The 19499-nt window shown below is 45.6% G+C and overlaps 1 protein-coding gene across 1 annotated transcript; it reads right to left on the bottom strand.

Annotated features, from left to right (window-relative positions):
• Positions 1 to 84: 84 nt before the first annotated feature.
• TMEM40 (transmembrane protein 40) lies at positions 85 to 9343 on the bottom strand. Its single transcript, XM_086470376.1, has 11 exons — positions 9290 to 9343; positions 8341 to 8480; positions 7609 to 7762; positions 6020 to 6127; positions 5124 to 5177; positions 4581 to 4616; positions 3116 to 3148; positions 1587 to 1652; positions 1208 to 1279; positions 1051 to 1125; positions 85 to 289 (listed from the first exon to the last, which is right to left on the bottom strand). Exons 1-11 carry the CDS (start codon positions 9336 to 9338, stop codon positions 204 to 206), a joined length of 873 nt encoding a protein of 290 aa, XP_086326502.1. The 5' UTR covers positions 9339 to 9343; the 3' UTR covers positions 85 to 203.
• Positions 9344 to 19499: the final 10156 nt, after the last annotated feature.

Genomic DNA, 19499 nt, shown 5'->3' with positions numbered 1-19499 from the left:
AGAGTAGTAAAACTGTGAAAATGCTCTGCCACATGGAAAGAGTCAAGAACAATTAATTTTCAAACCCAAGCAGCTGTAACGGATTGTAGTAAAATACTTCTTTTTTTGTTAATTAAGAAGATCTGAATTATAATTTAGAGAAGTTGATCTTAAGACTTGACCAGAATGAAGTACCCAGGAAGGTCTAGGAAATGTGCATGCAGTCAGTAAGAAGATTCACTATTACCTGTTGGCCTGAATTTGTCAATCAGAGGAATAAAACTGTAAAGTACGCTCCGAATTCGATACACTAATTGTGAAAACAAACATTTTTTTCAAGATTAGCCAGACAGCAACATAAAACATAAAACCAAAAAATGGCAAAAACCAAACACTGACACTTGCGATATTAATGAAATGAAGATTGCTGTTTAAATAAACACTTTTGTGATAACCATTAGTAACAAATCAGCAACAAGGCTGATTCCTGAGATACCTATCCACAACCTACCAAAAATATTAGCACAGGATTACAAAGAGACTTCTGTTCCTAGCTGGGAAGCCACAACTTGCTGCTAGTTGCACCTTTCCTATGCCATCCCAAGGGATTGCCAAGAATGCCCATTTTTTTTCCATATAGTTTTCAGTAGCTGCCGCCATCCAGGTTCTGCTGAGAGCTCTTCCTCAGGGCGTTCAGCCGCCTCGGTCCCAGGGGAATGAACGGCAGGCGGAGCGCCCTGCACCTGACAGAGTGTATCTAGGAAGACTGCCTTCCTGCTAAAATTATAGGTTGCCATGGCAACTTAGCATTCAGTCATTGCTGCAGAAAGAGGTGACTCAGGGTCTTGTGATTGTTGAGAACGAAAAATGAGTCAACCTCTCCTTTCAGTGTCACTGAGGCACGTTTGTCTCCAGCCACAGTGTGCAACTGTGAACAAAATGTTACGGGGTAGTTCTGGGGTGAGTTACAGCGCCTCAGCACTCCCAGCTTTATAGACTTGCATAGTTTAACGACTGTGTGCCCCTGTGTCCGTGGTGTGGTACAGAGCTGGCTGCTGTAGAGACACTTACCTAGACCAAAGTATATCCCAGTGGTTTCCAGGGAAGCAAAGGTGACTAAACCAATTCCAAGAGAAATAGTCCAATCTAAGGCAACAAAATGGATGTTTGGCTTTGTTCATTTTTCTACTATGCAGCAATTTATTCTTCTGTTGAAGCCTTGCCTTACCTTTGTAGTAGTAGTAGCAAATTAGTAAAGCTCCAATTGCAAAGCAAAGAATGACAAAATGGAAGAATTCGTCTGCAATGGAGAGGGAAAATGAGGTCACAACTGCGGGCATGGCCCCTACGACTACACCTTGAGGCACAGTGTAGCACTGAGTGAAGGAAGTCCGTTGCCACGAGACGTCTCATACTCTAGACTCAAATGTAAAACATACGTGCACACAAGTTGTTATGAGAAGCCTTGCTGCTTTTCAACAAAGTACTTATGTTGGGGGGGAGGGGGTGAAATTTGTTTGAACCAGAGATCTTATTTGTGGACTAAGGTTCAACAGGGTTGACGTCAGTTGAATTTAATAAAAAAAAAAAAAATTTTTTTAAATTACCATCCTTCCGTATGCCCATCCACCGCACCGTCCACTGGTGGAGGTGAGTGTTCTCGTTCTCATATGCTACAAAAAAGAAATGTCTTTTATTGCTGTGGAACTCTGAAATTAAGGAGTTTTAAGTTTATTTCCCTTTTTGTATCTGAAATCGCTTCTCAGAGCAGAATATATGTAAACCTATTTGTTCAAAGCAAAGATCTGCGAGCCTTTCAGAAAGATCAAAGTGGCAATTTTAAAGTCACTGCAAAAAGAGCAGTTGTTGGTTTGTTGTTGGTTTTTTTGGGGTTTTGTTTTGTTTTGGGGTTTTTTTTAAGAGCATAATCAGATGGCTGCATTAACAATGCAGAATTGTTTTAAAGCACTCTGGGTCTTTTCTGTCTAGTCTAGGACAATCAGTAGCCTCAGAATTACAGTGGGGGAGAAAAGCAGCAGTGCAAGGGAGCTTCAGCTTGACTGTTGGGTGCTGTGCGCAATCGATCACAGCTACAATAATAGAGCCATCTTCATTACTGAGTGCATGAGTACCTTTAACCTGCTCAAGCCTGATGTTGAAGTGTTTCTGCACCTCCCAAATCAAGAACTCGGCTGACATTAGTCTCTTCCAGCCAGCTACACTGATACATGGAAAGAACAACACAAGAACAGGCGAGATATTTTTAAGGGTTTAAATAGAGAGCGTCTTGCTCTACGCTAGTTGTGAGCAGAGTTGCCAAAATCCATTCTTTCTCCAATTGTATTGTCAGAAAGAGCTGAATATTTTACCAGATTTCTAATGACGTGTTCAAAGCAGAAGGTTTTTCCTGTTTTCTTTACGTGATCGCTTGAGAAGACCCCTAGGCAGGCTGCTGCATATAAGCCGTCGGGAGCTGATTCATCACAAGTTTTAGATGCTGATTCCACTTCCACTGGCTGAGCATCCAGGCAACCACTGCCTGGCAGTGAATTTAATATTCTCTAAAGATGTAACAGGAGACTACTGGAAATGTACTCCAAATGAGCTACAGACTTCTGCCCTTGTGCTTTTGAACTGTGATGCAACTAAACTGTGCCAAAAAAATTTTGTTCTGGGTCACGTGACACTGGAGTTAAATTTTTTACTTTTTCTATTCTTTGAGCATTCTGGATTGATCAGATTCTGGTTTGGGGACAAACTCAGTTGTTTGATTATTGAAGTTAACATAGCATTGCACTATTCTGACTCACAAATATTCCTCTGTGCAGGTGTATGAATGATCTATAGACACAGAATTTATCAGAACATCAATTCATATTTGGAAGTGTCTGTTCTGAATTACTCTGCCTCCTAAATGCAACAGTCCCACTGTCACTTTGTGTTGTGGAACAACTTGCATGGTGCTCCTTCTATTAAAGCATTACAGTGCATTTTAGTAACCATTCTCAAACTTCTCCTTTTTGATTAGGAACTATCTAGGTGTCAAGGGGCTGGGACAGCTAGCGTCACTAAGCAAAACTCAGTCCTGAAAGACAGCACCCACAAGAAAAACTTTTGTTCACTTGTTTGTATTTACCATCCGCAATTGACTCTTCTCTTCTGGCAAGCTCTGAAAAGCAACACAGGTTTATTATTTATGATGGCAAAAATGCAAATATATTGTTTTCCACCATTATCAGCACTAGCAAGCACAGTGAATATTCACCTATTTGCTGACTCAGTATAGACAAAACAGCACTTGAAAGTGCCAGGAAATGAAGTTAAAAGGGCCCAAGAACAATTAACAATAAAACTGACTATTCACAGTCATCCCAGGTTCTTTGAAACAGCTGGGCAGTGGAAGATTGAGGGCCTCAGTGTTAATATTCGGTTGCTAGAACTGAAGCTAGAACCATGCAGAGCTGGGATCACAAGTGCTGCATGTGTGTTTTCACCCGAGCCTGTCCGATGCAGTAGGCACCGAGTCCTGTGCTAGCTACGTGTTTTCAGTGTGTCGGGCTCGTGTACTCAAGTAATCTAGAACTGAAACAACAAAGGCCATGGTGAGAGGCAGAGAGGCCAAATGCCAACTGGAAAAGTACTGTAATCCTCTTTCTCTCTGCACCTGGCAATGTGCAGAGAATATTGTATTACGGTGTATTCCTCTGCCCTGGTGTTTTACGTAGCTCCTTGGCAACAGGGAACCCAAAAACCTCCCCTAGGGATTATTCTGCAATTTGTATCTTCTTCCCAACGCTGTCCTCAGCTGAAACAGTCCAAGTCGCAGCAACTATTCCCTGCTGCACAGAAGAAAAGTGGTTGAGCGGGTGTCCTCTCAAAAAGGCCAGCCTGCTGGGCTGTCTGCAACTTGTAACCCATGAACGTGGCATTGGCCTGGGAGTAGGGGGAATGAGGGCAGTAATGCCATCAAGGCATTGAAAATTTCCCACTATGGGTTTTTTACATTGGTTCTGCTGCTGCTCAGCAGTGCCTGCTAACAGGAAATTTGCCTTTGACTGACATGTCTGTTCAAGCCTCTCAGCTTGGTGCTGTTTCCCTGTTGCTTGTCATTTGGCTTTCACCTAGCATCTTCCACTGGGGGGTGCCCTGTGCTCCGAGCTGGGTACCACTGTTTCGCAGAAACCAGGTTCCAGCTCCCTCCCAGTCTTGCAGCCCTGTTCAGCAGGAGACAGGGGGCTGCAGGGAATGCTGAAAATTGCCTGGCTTTCTTGGGAAAGACTGAATAGTCACTGAATAGAATTACTGGGTTTTCCCCTAAAAAGGATGACAACTGCTGTGAGCTGATCTTGTGAGAACCCAGCAGCCTACAAAAGGATGAGTTAAACTGCTGGAACACCTTGTACAATTCTCCTCCTCTCAGCCAGCCACTATGACAAGCTTGCAACAAATGCACCATGCCCAGGTCTGACACCAGGCTAACTGGAAACCAATGGATTTACAGTTATAAATACAATTTATATTAATATATAAACATGTCAGAAGGAAGAAACTGCCGTTAACCTCATCCTGCTGGAAGGAAGACTGTATCTGGGAACACTTACCTGAATCTTTGTAGGGAGCAACTTCTGCCAGCATCCCTAAAATACCACGCAAAGATGATGTAGATTAATATCCATAACAAGTATGCACACCTTGCTGCCAGCCCCAGCCCTCGCAACTACTGAAATCAGCGTGGTTGTGTAAAAGGGACGAGGCAGATTCTAACTCATAGCCTCTGGTCAGCACTGGGGGCTGACTGCAGACCCTGGAAGTAGTGACTCTGAGAGGTATGTTCAAAACCCTTTTGCTGCATTTCAATGGCAACGGTTCGGACCCAGGCAGCAGGACTTCTCTGCAACAGGAGATCTTTCTATTCTCCTGGTTCAACAATAAACAGGCTGAGTGTTGGTATTGCTTGAGCTTCATCTTGTAGGAAATGCCTTTCCAACAGCCCAATACTGACTGGTCATTGTCCTACATCTATACATGTTAATACACCTTTGTTCAAAAGTCAAACCAAAGAATGCCAGAAATTATCCTGTTTGTTTGTTTGTTTATATTGGTTGTCTCTAGTAAAAACCAATACTGTTGTCACTTTGTCCTACCTGCCAGTAACTGGCCTTCAGTCTTCTGTCTTCCTAAATCTTCCCCGTCACTGTCTGGATAGAGAAAGATTAAAGAAAAATGTGCCAGCAGAAACAACGGCACTGTAGTTGTTTGCTCGTAATATAATAATGGCCACTGGACGTGCAAGGCTTTGAAATGCAAGTATCATTATTAGTGGCTTTTTCCTCACAGCTCTTTTCAAAGCTGGCTGAATAGGAGAAAACCAGCAAAATCTGAAGTTGAAATAATGTGTATAAAGGGGTGTAGCGAGAAAGTTCTTATTTATTTTAAACACATACATCACCAGCACTGCTAATCTGAAAAATTTATCTCTGAATGCAACTCGTTTGATCTTAATCAGCTAGTGGCTTCCTGCAACAGAATAAGCCAATATGAGCATTATCACTTCCATGTTGCCTATCACTTCTCATTTTCCATGAATGAAATGGTTTAGTGGCAGCCAAAGTGACTTTTAATACTCTGTTATGTTTGCTAATAAGAAAAGAAATGCCAGAGAAGTGCTATAGCACAGCCAGCTGCTACTGTGCATTGGCTATTCTTTGCCTCCTGCTATAGTGCAGGCTTCAGTTAGACCAGAAACATACAGCAGATCCTTGCAGTTATGATCTTTTATTTGGGAAGAAATCTTGCATCAGGTTTCTACATTTCTGAAACCTCCAGCATCCACAGAAGCAGGAGGCAGCCGCTATCTTGCTGACAATGAATCTAGAGGTACTGATTATTTTCTGTGTTCTCTCCTTTGCACAATTTCTTACTTTTTCAGAGCTCTGCAGAATTGCTGCCGAAATGCTGCAAGTCTCCCGTGTGAATCTCTTATGAACGTGCAAGCAGATTAAATTATGTATCAGGGAAAAATAAAATAAATCCTCTTTACCTTGTGTATCTTCATCCGTGGACTCATGGGATGAGTTTTCAGCCTTTTTTTCGCCTTGTGAAAGCATGAGATTCCTTTCCAATCTCTTCAGGAGTTTCAATTTTTCATCTGTTTTATAGACACAGAAAAAAAATACTAAAACCAACTATGCACATTTTCTCTCTTTTACAATGACAGCTTTCACAATGCCTTATTAAAGATTGTCTGGCAGGAAATCAGACCCTTAGTCTTATTTCAGTTGTGGGGTTTGCACACAAGGAGTGGTACAAAGCATTACAAATGCAAGCATCACGTATCCTTCTGCTTAGGCTTTTTTAAATGGATGTGGTAGATGGCTAAAGTTTCATGTTCTGGCCTTTAATTTACCCATAATGCTGCCCCTGTGAACATTCATACCCCCTGAAGCAATAGCAGCTGCAGCTGAAAGATGCTTTAGCTGCAGAGTAGTTGCTCATCCTTCCCTGAGCTATTTCTCCCTTCGCCCCTGTGATTTCTGCTGGGGCCCTGTGTTTGTGCCGCAGTGCCAGCACCCTCTTGTGGCACAAAAGCAGAGCCCGCAAAGCCTCACCGGGGAGGAGAAACCCGGGGGATGCTGACTCCTGGGCCAGGCAGTGAGGTGCTCCTGGCTTGTGCGGCTGGAGCTGCCGGTGGTTCTTAACAGCTTCCAATCCAGCTCTGTGCTGAGGGCCGGCGGGTCTGGGCATCTCTTCGCCATTGGTTGCAGCGGTCGGACATACGTAGCTAGACATGATTCCCCCGGGCTGCTCAAAGCTGCCTCACTGTACCAGAGCAGGAGGGGTCCCTGCTGTGCCACACTTTCCTGCTCTGACAGGTGACCAAAGCCGGGCTGCTCTCCAGCCTGGGACGTCTCTCCATGAATACGTTTGATCAAGCCAGGAACGAGAACAGCATCTCCTTAAGGGTCTCTGGTTAAATTCAGGGTCATCTTAAGTCGGCGCAGCTCTGCGATCTATTAAAGACAATCAATGACTCTGTGGACCCTGTGGAGCTGCACTTAGTGTCCTATTGCACAACCAGGCCAATGAGAAGTGCTCCAGAGTCTATTTGTGTCTTGTTGCCAGGCTCAGCACCCTGAGCGACATCCTCTATCCGCCTCTTTCAGTCAGTACTACGTGTGCTGCTAGGGTCATGTGCAAAAATATTTTCAGTGGCTCAGCTCGGATTTGCTACCACTATGAGAGCTCAGAGAGGTCCAGGCCGGCTGAAGAACAGTCCATGGAAAAAACTGTCTTTATTGTGTCATGAATCCAGCTATACAGGAAAAACTGGGGCACCACTTTAAGTTAGAGAAATTTCCTTTGGAATAATCATCTTAGGACATCCTGTCTCCCTAAACACACAAGTTTTCTTCCCCAGAAGAAGCCAAGTTAAACTAAAATAAAATACTGTCTTTGGCTCCCATTATCACTGTACCAAATTGACTTTTCTCAGCAGCGTTTCTAGGCATTTTAGTGGTTCACTAATAATCACTTCCAAGCATCTAACAGAGTTTTCAAACTGGTGTCAAGTCCCACTGGCACTGTGGTAATTGTAAAAAAAGAGCTGACAAGCAGCCAGGTAGGACTCACCCTTTCCCTTGGAGCTGGGCAGCTGCCTATATCCAGATGGGTCGGTTGTCTTCAGCAAGAGGTAAAGAACAGCCATTGCCCTGACTCCTTTCTTCTCTACGGCTTGCAGGCAGGTTGCACAGCTTCCAGGCGAGGCATTGCAGCTGTTGAGCAGCTGAAAGAAAAGTAAGTAGATAGCAAAAAAAAACGTAAAAACATACCCTGCTATACAAATGAAGGTATCTCACCCCATCTGTGGGAAACGTAATCCCCTGCCCCTGCTATACAGGGGGAAATCAGAGACAGGGTAATGCCAGAGATGGGAAGGGAATGTAAACTCTATTCAGCAACTCGTCAACTGGGAAAAAAACTATGATGTGTAACAGTTAACTCTTTAAAGTGCTGGAGCAAGAAACACAGTAGTAGGTCTGAAAACGGACATGCAATCTCTGCAGTATCTTAAAGCAAATGTCACTAACAATGGTCTTGCCTAGAAAAGAGTGAGCTGAACTGACCCTGAGGAGTTTATACGAAGCCAGTTACTTTTGCACATGGAGAACAACGAAGTAAAAAGCAGGGGCCTGAGTGTCATTTATCTAAGTGCCCTTTCACAGCATTTAGCATGTTTCAGATACAGTCCAATTATCTGATATGCTAAAACGTATGTTTTCCCTCCCCAATGTATATCAGAGAATATAAAAGTATCTGTATAACAATGTCTTACAAAGGATACACGTCTCTGTAGTAACTTACATTGTTCTTTTCTTCAGTATTCAGGATAGGTGGGTCAGTGGTTGCTAAACATTTCACAAGTGATTCCCAGAAGGACTGGTTCATTTTCTCATGATTCTCCAAGTAATTGGCATCAGCAGTAAAAACCCCCTGGAAAACATCTGGGAGGAAAAACAGGGAAATCACCGTGCAGCAGCAGAGGTGGGTTACAGGGCAGTGTTCCTGTGGTGCTCAGAGTAGGTGCAGTGACAGACAGCAGGCTCGAACTTGCTGCCCAACACCAGCACGTCAGCGTATAGGAAAGATGGTAGTGCTGTATTGCATAGAGCAGCTCAGTCTGCCAGACACCAGCACAGAATCACAGAATGGTTTGTATTGGAAGAGACCTTAAAGACCATCCAGTTCCAACCCCCTGCCACGGGCAGGGACACCTTCCACCAGACCAGGTCACTCAAAGCCCCATCCAACCTGGCCTTGAACACTGCCAGGGAGGGGGCAGCCACAGCTTCTTTGGGCAACCTGTGCCAGTGTCTCACCACCCTCACAATGAAGAAAAATGTCAATAGTCCCTACAAATTCCTGATGTCTTTGTGATGCTATTGGCTCAGTCAGATAAGCAGGGAAAGTATTCTGAGCTATTTAACAGGTGGTCATTCTGACCATGCTATTTTACAGACCGGCACAAAGATGCAAAGGGCTGGATACCAAGGTACCAAGATGGCTCATTAGGCATTTAATGCACAGCAAAATCTCCTTCATGCATCTAAATTCCCACAAGCCCATGCCTAAGGCCTGATGAGAAGGCTGTGGAAGAGCAGGGAACTGACTACTGGTCTCTCTTTTACAAGCAAGGAGACAGATGGAGTGTGTTTCAGAGGAAACAAGTTTCATTGACTCATGACCACTCTTAACAATCGCTCTCATGCAGTGTGAATGAGACGAAGCTTTGATCTTTCTGTGCTACCCTCACCTTGCTGTTCTTCAGTAAGATCTGGGAATAGGACATTCAAGTTCTCCATTGCTGCACCTGTTCAAAAGGGGAGAAAAAGCCTATTTAGAAACAGATCCGTCTGAGCTTCTCTGGTTTTCTGCCTTACATTTAATTTTCTGCAAATGTGGCGTCTATCTCTAGGCACTTCAGTTTTGAAATCACTTCTCTGTTGCAACGGGAGTTTCACATCATGATTCATTTACCTTCCTGGGACCCACTCTTGACTCCTCTGAGTGAGTCTTGCTGGGCTGGCCTTTTGTTATTAAGAAAGAACAAAAGTCTGATCATCATGAGTAAAACAAAAAGAAGTCTGACTTGATTATTCACATTGTTGGTTTTTTACAACTACCAAGGTGTCTAATTAACTATTTACTACAGATGTGAGTAATTCAATTGGCCCTGCTCCCTTCACAAAACAGAACAATTATTCCGTACCTTTGACATCCCTACACTTAAAATGGACCAGTCAGGGAGAACAGTGGAAATAGTTTATAGGAAAGTCCCAGGAGTTGGAATCCTTGTCTCAAGGAAGACTTTGACACTTCAATGTCTGTTCTTCCCAAGTTGTCATGAAAAGGAAAGTTCCACTAACTTCAGGTTTATGAATAAATTTTTTTTTTTAAAAAAAAAGTTTTCATCCCAGATTTCTTACTGGTATTTACCATGGAAACAAAACATTCTGACATCCCCAAAATCCAATGTTTCATTTTGTTTTGCTAAACTCACCCCAGAAATTTTGCTTTGAGGCTGTTTTATTCTGACAACGCATTTTTTGGGGTGGTTGTGATTCTGAACAGTTTCCTCCACCTACTGTGGTCTGGGCATCCTGCACTGACTGCATCTTCCCTCGTGCAACACTTCAACTAAAACACTATTGCATTGAGCGATGCAAAAGATTTTTGGGGAGCCTGAAGTATAGTTTCCACTATGCAAGGGTGCAATAGAAAAACAGTTTATACACCCACACATTTTCCTTACAATATGACTTTTGGGTCCATTCAACAAAACACTTTCAATCAAGCAGTTTGAAAACTAAGTGTTTCCTTTAAATTTTCCAGATGGAAAACTCTTTCTTTTCCTACAGGCAGTTTCAGTTCACCAAAGACCATCATAGCAGTCACAAAAATATCCTAATACAAAATCCAAATCAGGTCCAGTCAATATCTTCAGAAGGAGAGCATAACACACCAGCAAAACCATCTTCTTTGTGGACATAGAACAAGTTCTTAATGTGTCATTTCTCGGATAGAGGAAATCCGACACAAGCAGACTCCAAACAGCTGCAAAACCCACCCCTCCTTTGCAGGCAGGGTTGAGGTCCCACATTTTCAGTGTTTTGGTTATTCTGGGGGCTTTCTCCTTTCCTAGGCTGCCAGTGTTCTTCAAGTGATGAGGTCCTTAGTTTGAAACTCCTTTTAGCCACTGGTTTGCTGTTTGGCTCTGGGAAAATTACGTAACCTCTTTACCCACTTTTAAAGGCTAAGCCCAGAAAACTGCTTACTGACCTCCTAGGTGTATTGTGAGAAAAAAGTAACTTCTTATTTTAAGAACGCTTTGAAATTATCCCAAATGAGTCCATGCAAGACATCTACAACAGCAGACAATACCTTTTATTTAACCACCCGATACACCTGGAAAAACTGACAAGTTTCTGGCCAAACAAGCTTTGAACTCTTATCAATTAGTCTAATAAGAGTTTTTACCTCTCCCACAAACCTTGCCTGACTTACAGCCGCTGCTGCTGCAGCTGTGGCAGCAGCGCTGTGTCAGTCCCTGGCAAAGCGAGGCTGTGAGCACCCGAACGGGAACGCAGGAAACGCTCTGCCCAGGTAAGAAACAGCTGATGTTGAAATGCAGGAGCGCAGCATACCACACCCTGGGCAAACTCGTTCTTGGCCGCACAATAAAGAAAATTATTTCTGTGCAGTTATCTATCTCCACCTATGATTTTCAGCCATTTTCAGTATCTTTCTTGCCTTCTTGTTTCCTCAACTTAAACCTTGCAACAGTGTTTGGTTTTGTAAGTTGAATGCTTTAGGCCTCTTCGTGGTCTGCACGGCTGAAACACCAGGCCTAAAGGAACAACTTCACTTTAAATATAAACAGGTCTTTTCTGACTGATGAATTACATTTCATAAAATATTTATAAATATCCACAGATTTTACTGTTGGGTGAAATTTAGGAGGTTTGTCTTTGGGGCTCCTAATACCTAGTGAAGGCTCCTTTCACTGGCACATTTGGGGCACGGTGCTCTTCTCGCGACACAAGCCTGTCACAGCAGCTGCCTTAGGCCGGCTCTGCTACACCCCAAAGACAAAGCGAGCAGGTAGGCACCAGCAGATGAGTCCCACCACGCGCAACGGAAGAGCAGACGCAACACTGAAGGCAGAGGAGACGCTGTCCACCTCATTTGCTATCAGACTGATTTACCTTAAAACTGTTCATTTGCTGGCCCAAATGACAGGACTGCCCAGCTATACCAGCAACAGGAACACATTAGCCTAATGCACTTACGCGTCGCGCTGTGATAAGACCTGGATAGCACAAGAGGATGTAGGAGCAGCCAGCGTCTGCTCCCGTCTCCCTTTCTGCGCCTCCAGCACAGCCAAACCCAGTCAGTCCCTGAGCTTTACGTAACTAAGGAAGTTGAGTACCTAATTTCTCTTAGACTGTGGACAATTAATTCCCCCATGGCTCTTCGGGAAAGAAAATCAGATCTAAACAAAGGATAAGCATAGGCATTTAATTATTGTATGTTTTTAAAGTAATTTAGTTTATTATACTTCATAATGAGAGGAGGATGATGATATACTGCCATTTCAGCCTAGCCATGTGCAAATTGGAGAATGACATGAACAACTGACCTCATCTTGCTTTCCCCATAGCAAATCAGAACTTAATTGCAGTGAGGGCTTTTTAACTTGTTAGGATAAAATTTGTGTGCAGAGTCAGACTTCTCCTAGTTGTTTAGAAAGTGAGGGTAATAACTGCTATACACAACAGCTTTTTGCTTAGCTGCTAAAATATATCTGGGTGAAATTGTTCAATGGGATAGCAAAAAATATAAATAAAGCAAAATAAGGTTGTTTTGACTTCAAGACAAGAATCAGACAATCCTAAACCTTTTCCCTTTGAAACTATTTTTACCTCTCATTTTAAGTTACATGCTGACACGCAATCTTGCTAAATTTTATTTTAAACACAAACGTTAACTCCCTCCTGCCCTTGCCTCAAACCAAACCAACTTCATAAAGTGCACCTGCAAGTCTTAGGCTGGTCCTACTAGTTGGTTTCACAGGAAGATGTCCTGCAGGACTGTGGCCGTGGTGAAAGCTGATAGTTTCTTCCAGCGAGACAATAAAAACCAATACACGTTGGCTCAGTTTTAAACCATTCCTACTCTAGTCTCCTCAGGCAATGCCACCAGTGAAATAATTCTGCTATTCCTCAGCTTGCCTTCCTGTAGTCAAACATGGATGAAATGCAACAAAGAAGTAGAAAAACTCAAAGTCTTTCCAGTCTTTATCCTTCAACACAGGCAGGTGGAGAGACCCAGCAAGTGCTTGTCCCCGTGGGGAGGGCAGCTCCCCAGGCTCGGTGCAACCGTCCCCACGGGGTAAGCAGGGAGCAGGCACAGCCCATCCACCCCTTGCCACAGCACCAGCACTTCCTTCCTCTCCCGGCTCTTGCAGCAAGCCCAGGCACGGTGGCTGTGCTGCTGCCAGCCCCACATCTGCAAACCTGGGGTGGTTTGTGGCCTGTTTTCCAGCCGCACTGGTAACATAATGGCAGCACTCCCGTACACATTTACATACACCGTTTGAGATTACCTGGTTTGTGTTTCTTCTTACGCGCTGTGTGCTCCTCTCTGTGGCTGCTGGAAAGCTCTGAAGGGAAGCAAATGGGCTCATCAGAAGCCAGAAGAGCTCATGTTTGTAGTCTGAGCAAAGTTAATGCAAACAAATCTTTCTCTAAGCATAAAGTGCAGGGCTTGCTGCAAGGATTTTATAGGGAAAAAAAAAAATTAAAAGATGGGGAAGTGAGTCAAGAAGACACAGAAGTTACAGGGAAGTCCTGCGGCTCACCCCCACAGCTCCCCAACCCTTCGTACAGTGGCACGATGCCTCGAGGAGTAATCAACAACCCCGCCATGTACCAAGAGCCAGGATGCAACCCCAAAACACCCTTAGTCTCCACCACAAGAAGCTCCCGAACACTTCCCCGGCACTTACCTGCAGGGCTGTCCGTCAGTTCGGGATCCCGGGGCAGGGCGTGCACAGCGCTGGCCCCGGCACGCGATGGCAGGCGGGCGGAAAGGCATCGGGGCCGGCACTGGGGCCTCACGTGGCCTCCCCTGACTCACAGTGAGAGCAGTGGCAGCTCCGTGCCATCCTCTGGCCACCGGCAGTCATGCTCCAGGTACGGCAGGAGGAACAGTGTGTTTTCCATGTCCCCGAGCTCCAGGGACATGGCCAAGGGCCAGTCCCACCAGCGCAGGGTTGAGGAGCTGGGCAGCCTCCTGGCCCATCTCAGGCACCAACCGGCCTCAGCGGCCCTGACCAGCCGGGACACCCCCCCTGCCCACAGCTGCTCCCACACAGCCCCTGCTCGGGCTGTAAGCCTGGGCCCGCATGTTTGGCCTGTCTGGGACACGAGAGGGAGTCCAGCAGGGATGACTCTCTGAGGGGAAAAGCCTTGGGCTCCCATAAAGCTGAGCAGGCATGCCATGATGGTGGTTTGGAGGCCCAGGCACACTGCCCTCCTGCCCAGAGTGGCCCCGGGCTCATGGGGAATGTCCATGTGGGCAGCAAGGAGATGGGTGGGGTTTGTATCAGTCTCATCAGGAACATTGCCAGGCAGAGTCGGGTCCAGCCTTCTGGGCTGGGTGGCCCAGGAAGGGCCCCCCCCCCATCATCCCTGAGGCAGGCATGCTGCCCACGTCCCTGTGCCCCAGGGCTGTGGTGCCCCGTGACGGAGCAGCGGGGCTGCTGATGGGGAAGGGAAATGTGCCCTCCATCACGCCTGTCTCCAGCAACCAGAGAGAGGGTGCTGGAAACACAAAGCCAGAGCCACCCCCGGGTTACAGAGGTGCTCACCGAGGCACAACGGACTGAATCACACTCAAAACCTCCCTCTGCTGTTTGCTCTGCACATGAAGTCACCAAGAGCTCCTGCATAGGCAAGAGGCACAGCTACACTTCTGGGGAAAGGACTTTCTACCACCCTGACCAGGTGATGAGCAGGAAAACAGCACGATCTCCTGCTGTGTTTGCAGGTGTTTGGGGTACGAACGAGGTGGAGCGGCCTGTACCAATTGCCAGGAACCAGCCAGGTTATGAGGAGCAGTGCTGGCCATTTAGTCGCAGGTAGTCCATCCTGCTTGGGCCAGCCCTCAGCCCCTGGGCATGGTCAGTCCCCCTGAACCCCCAGCAAGCTTATCTGCTCAGTATCAGACAGGAATCCCAATATCTAAGAAGTCAGTTCAGGCAAAGAAAATATTAGTATTTCCTAAGTGAACCTCCCCAGCCTAGCATTTGCTTTTGCTATGACCAGGGGTCTCTCAGGTCTCGTCACACACCCTGCAATAGATTTCCAACTGAACTTTTTGCACATACAAAAGTTCTCTGAATTTCATACTTAGATTTTTATGAAATTAGGAGTGCTTTTCCAGCAACACATATAATAAGCGAGTGAGTGCAAATCCTCCATTTGTTACATGGTCAAGTATCACTCGCAGTGCATTGTCTGCTTGCTCTTAGAAAGCACAGGGAGCAGCCTTGCTGGGTCCAGCCTCCAGTCTCTGATTAGCCTGAGGTGGGAAACTGGGGTGGGGGTGTTTGTTTTGCCCTTTCGCAACAATCTGTTTTGCTGTCTGTAACTCTTAATGGCCTCTTGAGTTCTGATAATAGTAAATATCAGAGATCAGAATGGACAGTCCTGAAAGACAAAGGACCTCCAGGTCCTTGAGTTGTCTACAGGCAATTTCCCGCATGCTAGCAACCCGCTTGCATGTCCTCACTGCCCAGCTGCACAGCACCCATGTGCTCTGGCTCTCTTGCTGTGTATAGGCTGCTACACACTCTTGGCCACTCAGTACCAATTTACTTTCATTATGGGTATAATGCTCTATCTTCTGGCAGGAGGAAGAGATACAAACTCTTTCCTCATAATTCTCACTGCCTCTCTTAGAATAATCTGAAACAAAGCACCCCCCTGTTCAGCTTTGCTTGTCCTGTACCTGAGGTAAGCTCACCTGTGCTCTCCTCTAAGCCCTTCTTGTCCACCTCTGATGCATATAACTTCTTCAGCACAACATTAAACTGAAGTCACCCCAGGGTATCTTCTGTTTTCAGGGGAGATGCTTCTTCATTGGCAGATGATGGTTTCTGACCCAGCCAGCCTTCAGCAGAAGGCAACAAGTGAGCAGGTAAGGGGAGGGCAGACCTCCCCTGTGTACAAAAGCAGAAAATAGAAGCCCAGCTCAGCACCCAACATGTACCACCCACACTGAAACAGGCACTTTCACCTTGGTTTTTCCCACTACAGCTGCCCCTGGGTCTATAATTAATCTAATTAATTAAGCCTTTCTTAGGCCAGTCTCCTGCCTTTAGCCCCTAGTATTCTCATCTAAGGAAGCACTCCAGCTCCCTTAGCCCCCTAAGCTCCTTCTAGGCCTGCTCAGAGGTAACCCAACCTTTCAATTGCTGGACTAAAATACAGTTCTGGGTTTGGTTTCATACCAGCAGGGTTTCTGTTGCATTCTGCTGTAAGAGTTCCTTTTTCTCAGCAAGTGTCGCTTCTGTCTAAGCGTGATGTTTGGTCACATGTAAAACATGTGTGAAGAGCGATAGCTGGTGTCACAGGAGACTAGCAGGGGCATTCCAATAGCACGGTATGTTTATCGATTACACAAGGTGTGGTCATGTTAAGTCACTTGTTCAATTAAGCTAACGGTTTCACCCTGGTGCAGTTGGTGCCCGAGGAGGGGGTGTGCAGAGCAAGTTGTGTGCCCTCCCTCTGCTCTCTTCTTCATGTACTGGTGCTTCTGGAGAGACTGGGACATAGACAGAGAAAGCAGTTTATACTTCCTGTAGTAGGTGTGCATTTCTTTTCTTCTTTTCCAGTTTCTTTTTTTTTTTTTTTTGGGGGGGGGGGGGGGGGCGGGGGGCAGTGTTTATTGGTTTTTTAAGCAGGCTGTTTCACTGGTTTTCCACAAGTGGCTATTCAAGTGCCTTGTCTCCCCTACCCCGACATATTTAATTACCCGTAATGTTTAACACTTAAAGCAGGCAATACTCTGCATCTACTTCTGCTGAGAGAATATCATCTAGTTAATTAGAATGCTTTATTATGTGTTACACGTGTTTATTTTGCCTTTATGTGGCAACTGTCCTCTTGAGAGTTAGGAGAATGGTGATTTATCCTTTGTATTCTGGGAAAATTGCTTCCAGGAGGGGTTTAGAGACATGATACACAGGCTGGGCAGCTCTTGCACTTGACACTAATTGGGTACAGTGTGCAGATTTCTCATACAGGCAAGTTGCATGAGAAATGTAGAAATACTCGTGAGTGTAGGAGGGGCCCAGCAATGGTACATATTCAGAGTAGTAATTGCTCATTTAGTCATCACATTTCTGACAGATTGAAACACCCCCATGACACCTCCTGCCCTGCCCTGACTTTTAACCAAAAGGTTGGTTAAATTTGTCCCTTCTGTGCATTCACTTAGTTGCAACTTTTTTTTTCTTTAAACAAATTCTGGTGAAACAATCATTGTGAGGCTGTGAAGTACGAGTAACTGAGGGAGGATTATGCTTCACTGTCAGCTGCATTTTGCAGGCTACAGCTAGTTTACAGACACCTGTCTGGTTTTAAACTCTAGACGCCTTTGAGTTCTCTCTCAGAGAAAAGAAAAGCAAAAAAGTGCAACCCACTCCCCTAACCTTCCAGACGATCACCGAACTAGTAGCACCCTCTTGTGCTGGGAGATCATGAGAAAGCAGCCATTTGCCTTGGCTGAGCTGAGAGGAGGTCCGAGGTTCAGCCATGAGTTTTTGCAGAATTGTATGGGTGAGTGGATCCCATTGTACCTTACTGAGAACTTCTGGAGATTTTTTTCTCATTCTGTACCTTTTTGTGGAATTACCTGACATAATAACTAATTCATTAAACTAGTATTTCAAACTAACGCAGTAAAATTTTTGCTAAAGCCTGTTAAACTTAAGATTAGGCCTAATTTTATTTAGTTTTTATCTAGAAACAGGAGTTTCTTGTTCTATACAGATCTTTTAGTATCTCTCCCAAACCCCACCAAGAACCAAGCAGAACACTATTCTCACCTCTATGCCTGGTTTTTTCTTATTGTTTCCTTAAAATTTTACTTCTGGTCAAACTTTTATTTTCTTCAAATTCATTAGAAGCTTTCTAATATAATATCACGTAGAAAGCGGATCAGGGTGCTACAGCTAGATTCTAACAGTAAAATGTCAGTGATTGCATTAAAACCCTCCCATTTCTAATCACTACTGAGATAGTGGTGACAGAGGCTGAAGATGCTCAAGATGAAATTAGTGCGTGTTGCAGACCCTACTGACAGTCTCCACAGAAAACTTCTGCTTTGTTTCTCCTTATTACCAACGATAACAGTGCCAACAGCAGGCTGCTCCGCAGACTTGCCAGTCTGACAATTTTTCCTTTTTTTTTTTTTGGCCAGGTGTTATGAAGACATTAAGCAGCTGTCCTGGGCCTTTGCTGGCAAGCTGAGTGCGTACAGACCTTGAAACAAATAAGCACCAGGTTTTGCTACAGCAGGTCTGGAGCTGTGTGGGGCAGCTATTGAGCCACCAGCAGCTTTGTTAGGGCGCAGCGCGCGTTGCTTAGGTGTGTCGCAGGCATATGGACGTGACCCGAACATTTTGTGCCACTCAGGCGACTGTGGCTCCTCTTGCAAATGCAGCTCCCAGTTTGGCAAAAGACAAACGCTCCAAAGTCTCTGGAGCTCCCCAGAAGTTGTTCCTTTTTTTACCCCTCTACAAGCAGTCAGCATTTCAACACCCACCCTCTTGTGGGGTCAGAAGTCAGGGGAAAAAGCCACCAGCCCATCAGCACTGCTGACCTTCCTTCGATGTGTGCTGAAGAATTTGTGCAGAAGGTCTGCCACCGTGTGTTCTTGTCCCTGCCCACGGGGACAGGGTGCAGGAGGTCCTTGCCAGCAGCCCTGCTCCCGCCCTGCCCTCCCACATCACTCTCCAGGGATTTGGTTTTCCTTGGCTCTGCTGGTGCTCAGCTCCGCAGGCCGTTGCAGGCACAGGGTGTCCCAGGCCACTGCAGGGGCTGTGCCTGCCCGAGCAAGCCCTTCCCAGCCGCATTTGCTGCTGTGCCATAAAATGAGCAGCTCCGGCTTTCTGCAGACGGCGGGAACAAAGCAGAACTGAAGGCCGGCTCAGACTGCTGACCTGCAAAGCAAAAAACGTCATTTCACAGCTCAGGCTTCTCGTGGAAACGTGCAGAGTTTCTTAGCACAGAGCACAGTGGCTTAGCAGCCTCTCTTGAAGGCCAGACACAAAAGTGGCAGCGCTAACCTGAATGTCACAGCACAGCCCTCCGGGTCACAAACCCCAGCTGCCCAAGGGAGCTGCTATCAGATTTGAGTTTCTGCTTCTCTTATACTTGAAGCATTTGTCTGAAATGCAAACCTAGTCTGGTTTGGAAAGGAGTGAATGAGGACCTGGGTCTGGCACTTCCCTATGAGCTATTTCTTTTCCTGACTAGTCTCTAAAACAAAAACGGCCTGTGTTTTTGGAGCTTGGGGTTCTGGATCGGGGCACATGGTAGGATTTGTGCGTGATCATACAGGAAAGGAGCAGCTGCTGTAGCAAAGCAGATTCATGAACTGTGTAATCTGTTTTCCCCAACAGTGGACTAATTAAACACTGTTCAAAGGCATGCACAGCACCCAAAGACAGCCAGCATGTAATCCTCATTCCCACAGAGACATGGGCACTGAGACACGGCAATCCACACCTCTAGAGTTTCACCTAGCTGAGGGATGGGGGTCCTAATGTAGGTTGGGTAGAGGAGGAGGAGAGCTGGGCTCTTCCAGCCCCTTTCCTGCAGACACCACTAAATACAGAGCTGGTACCAACGCAGCACTTTTGGATTGGCCATGAATTGTCTGGCATGTGCTGG

The sequence above is a fragment of the Leptosomus discolor genome, chromosome 9, assembly GCF_034619465.1.
Source record: "Leptosomus discolor isolate bLepDis1 chromosome 9, bLepDis1.hap2, whole genome shotgun sequence".
In the NCBI taxonomy this organism is placed as follows: domain Eukaryota; kingdom Metazoa; phylum Chordata; class Aves; order Leptosomiformes; family Leptosomidae; genus Leptosomus; species Leptosomus discolor.
The sequence above is the reverse complement of the archived record's forward strand: the minus strand, read 5'-3'. Positions and strand labels throughout refer to the sequence as shown.

Bases quoted from the DNA above. Each gene is read 5' to 3' on its own strand.
- TMEM40 (XM_086470376.1), bottom strand. From the start codon at position 9,338: ATGGAGAACTTGAATGTCCTATTCCCAGATCTTACTGAAGAACAGCAA. The intron at 3,149-4,580 runs GTAAGTGTTCCC...GTTGCTTTTCAG, and splicing joins TGCTCCCTACAAAGATTCAG to AGCTTGCCAGAAGAGAAGAG. The intron at 1,280-1,586 runs GTAATTTAAAAA...TCTCCATTGCAG, and splicing joins GATGGGCATACGGAAGGATG to ACGAATTCTTCCATTTTGTC.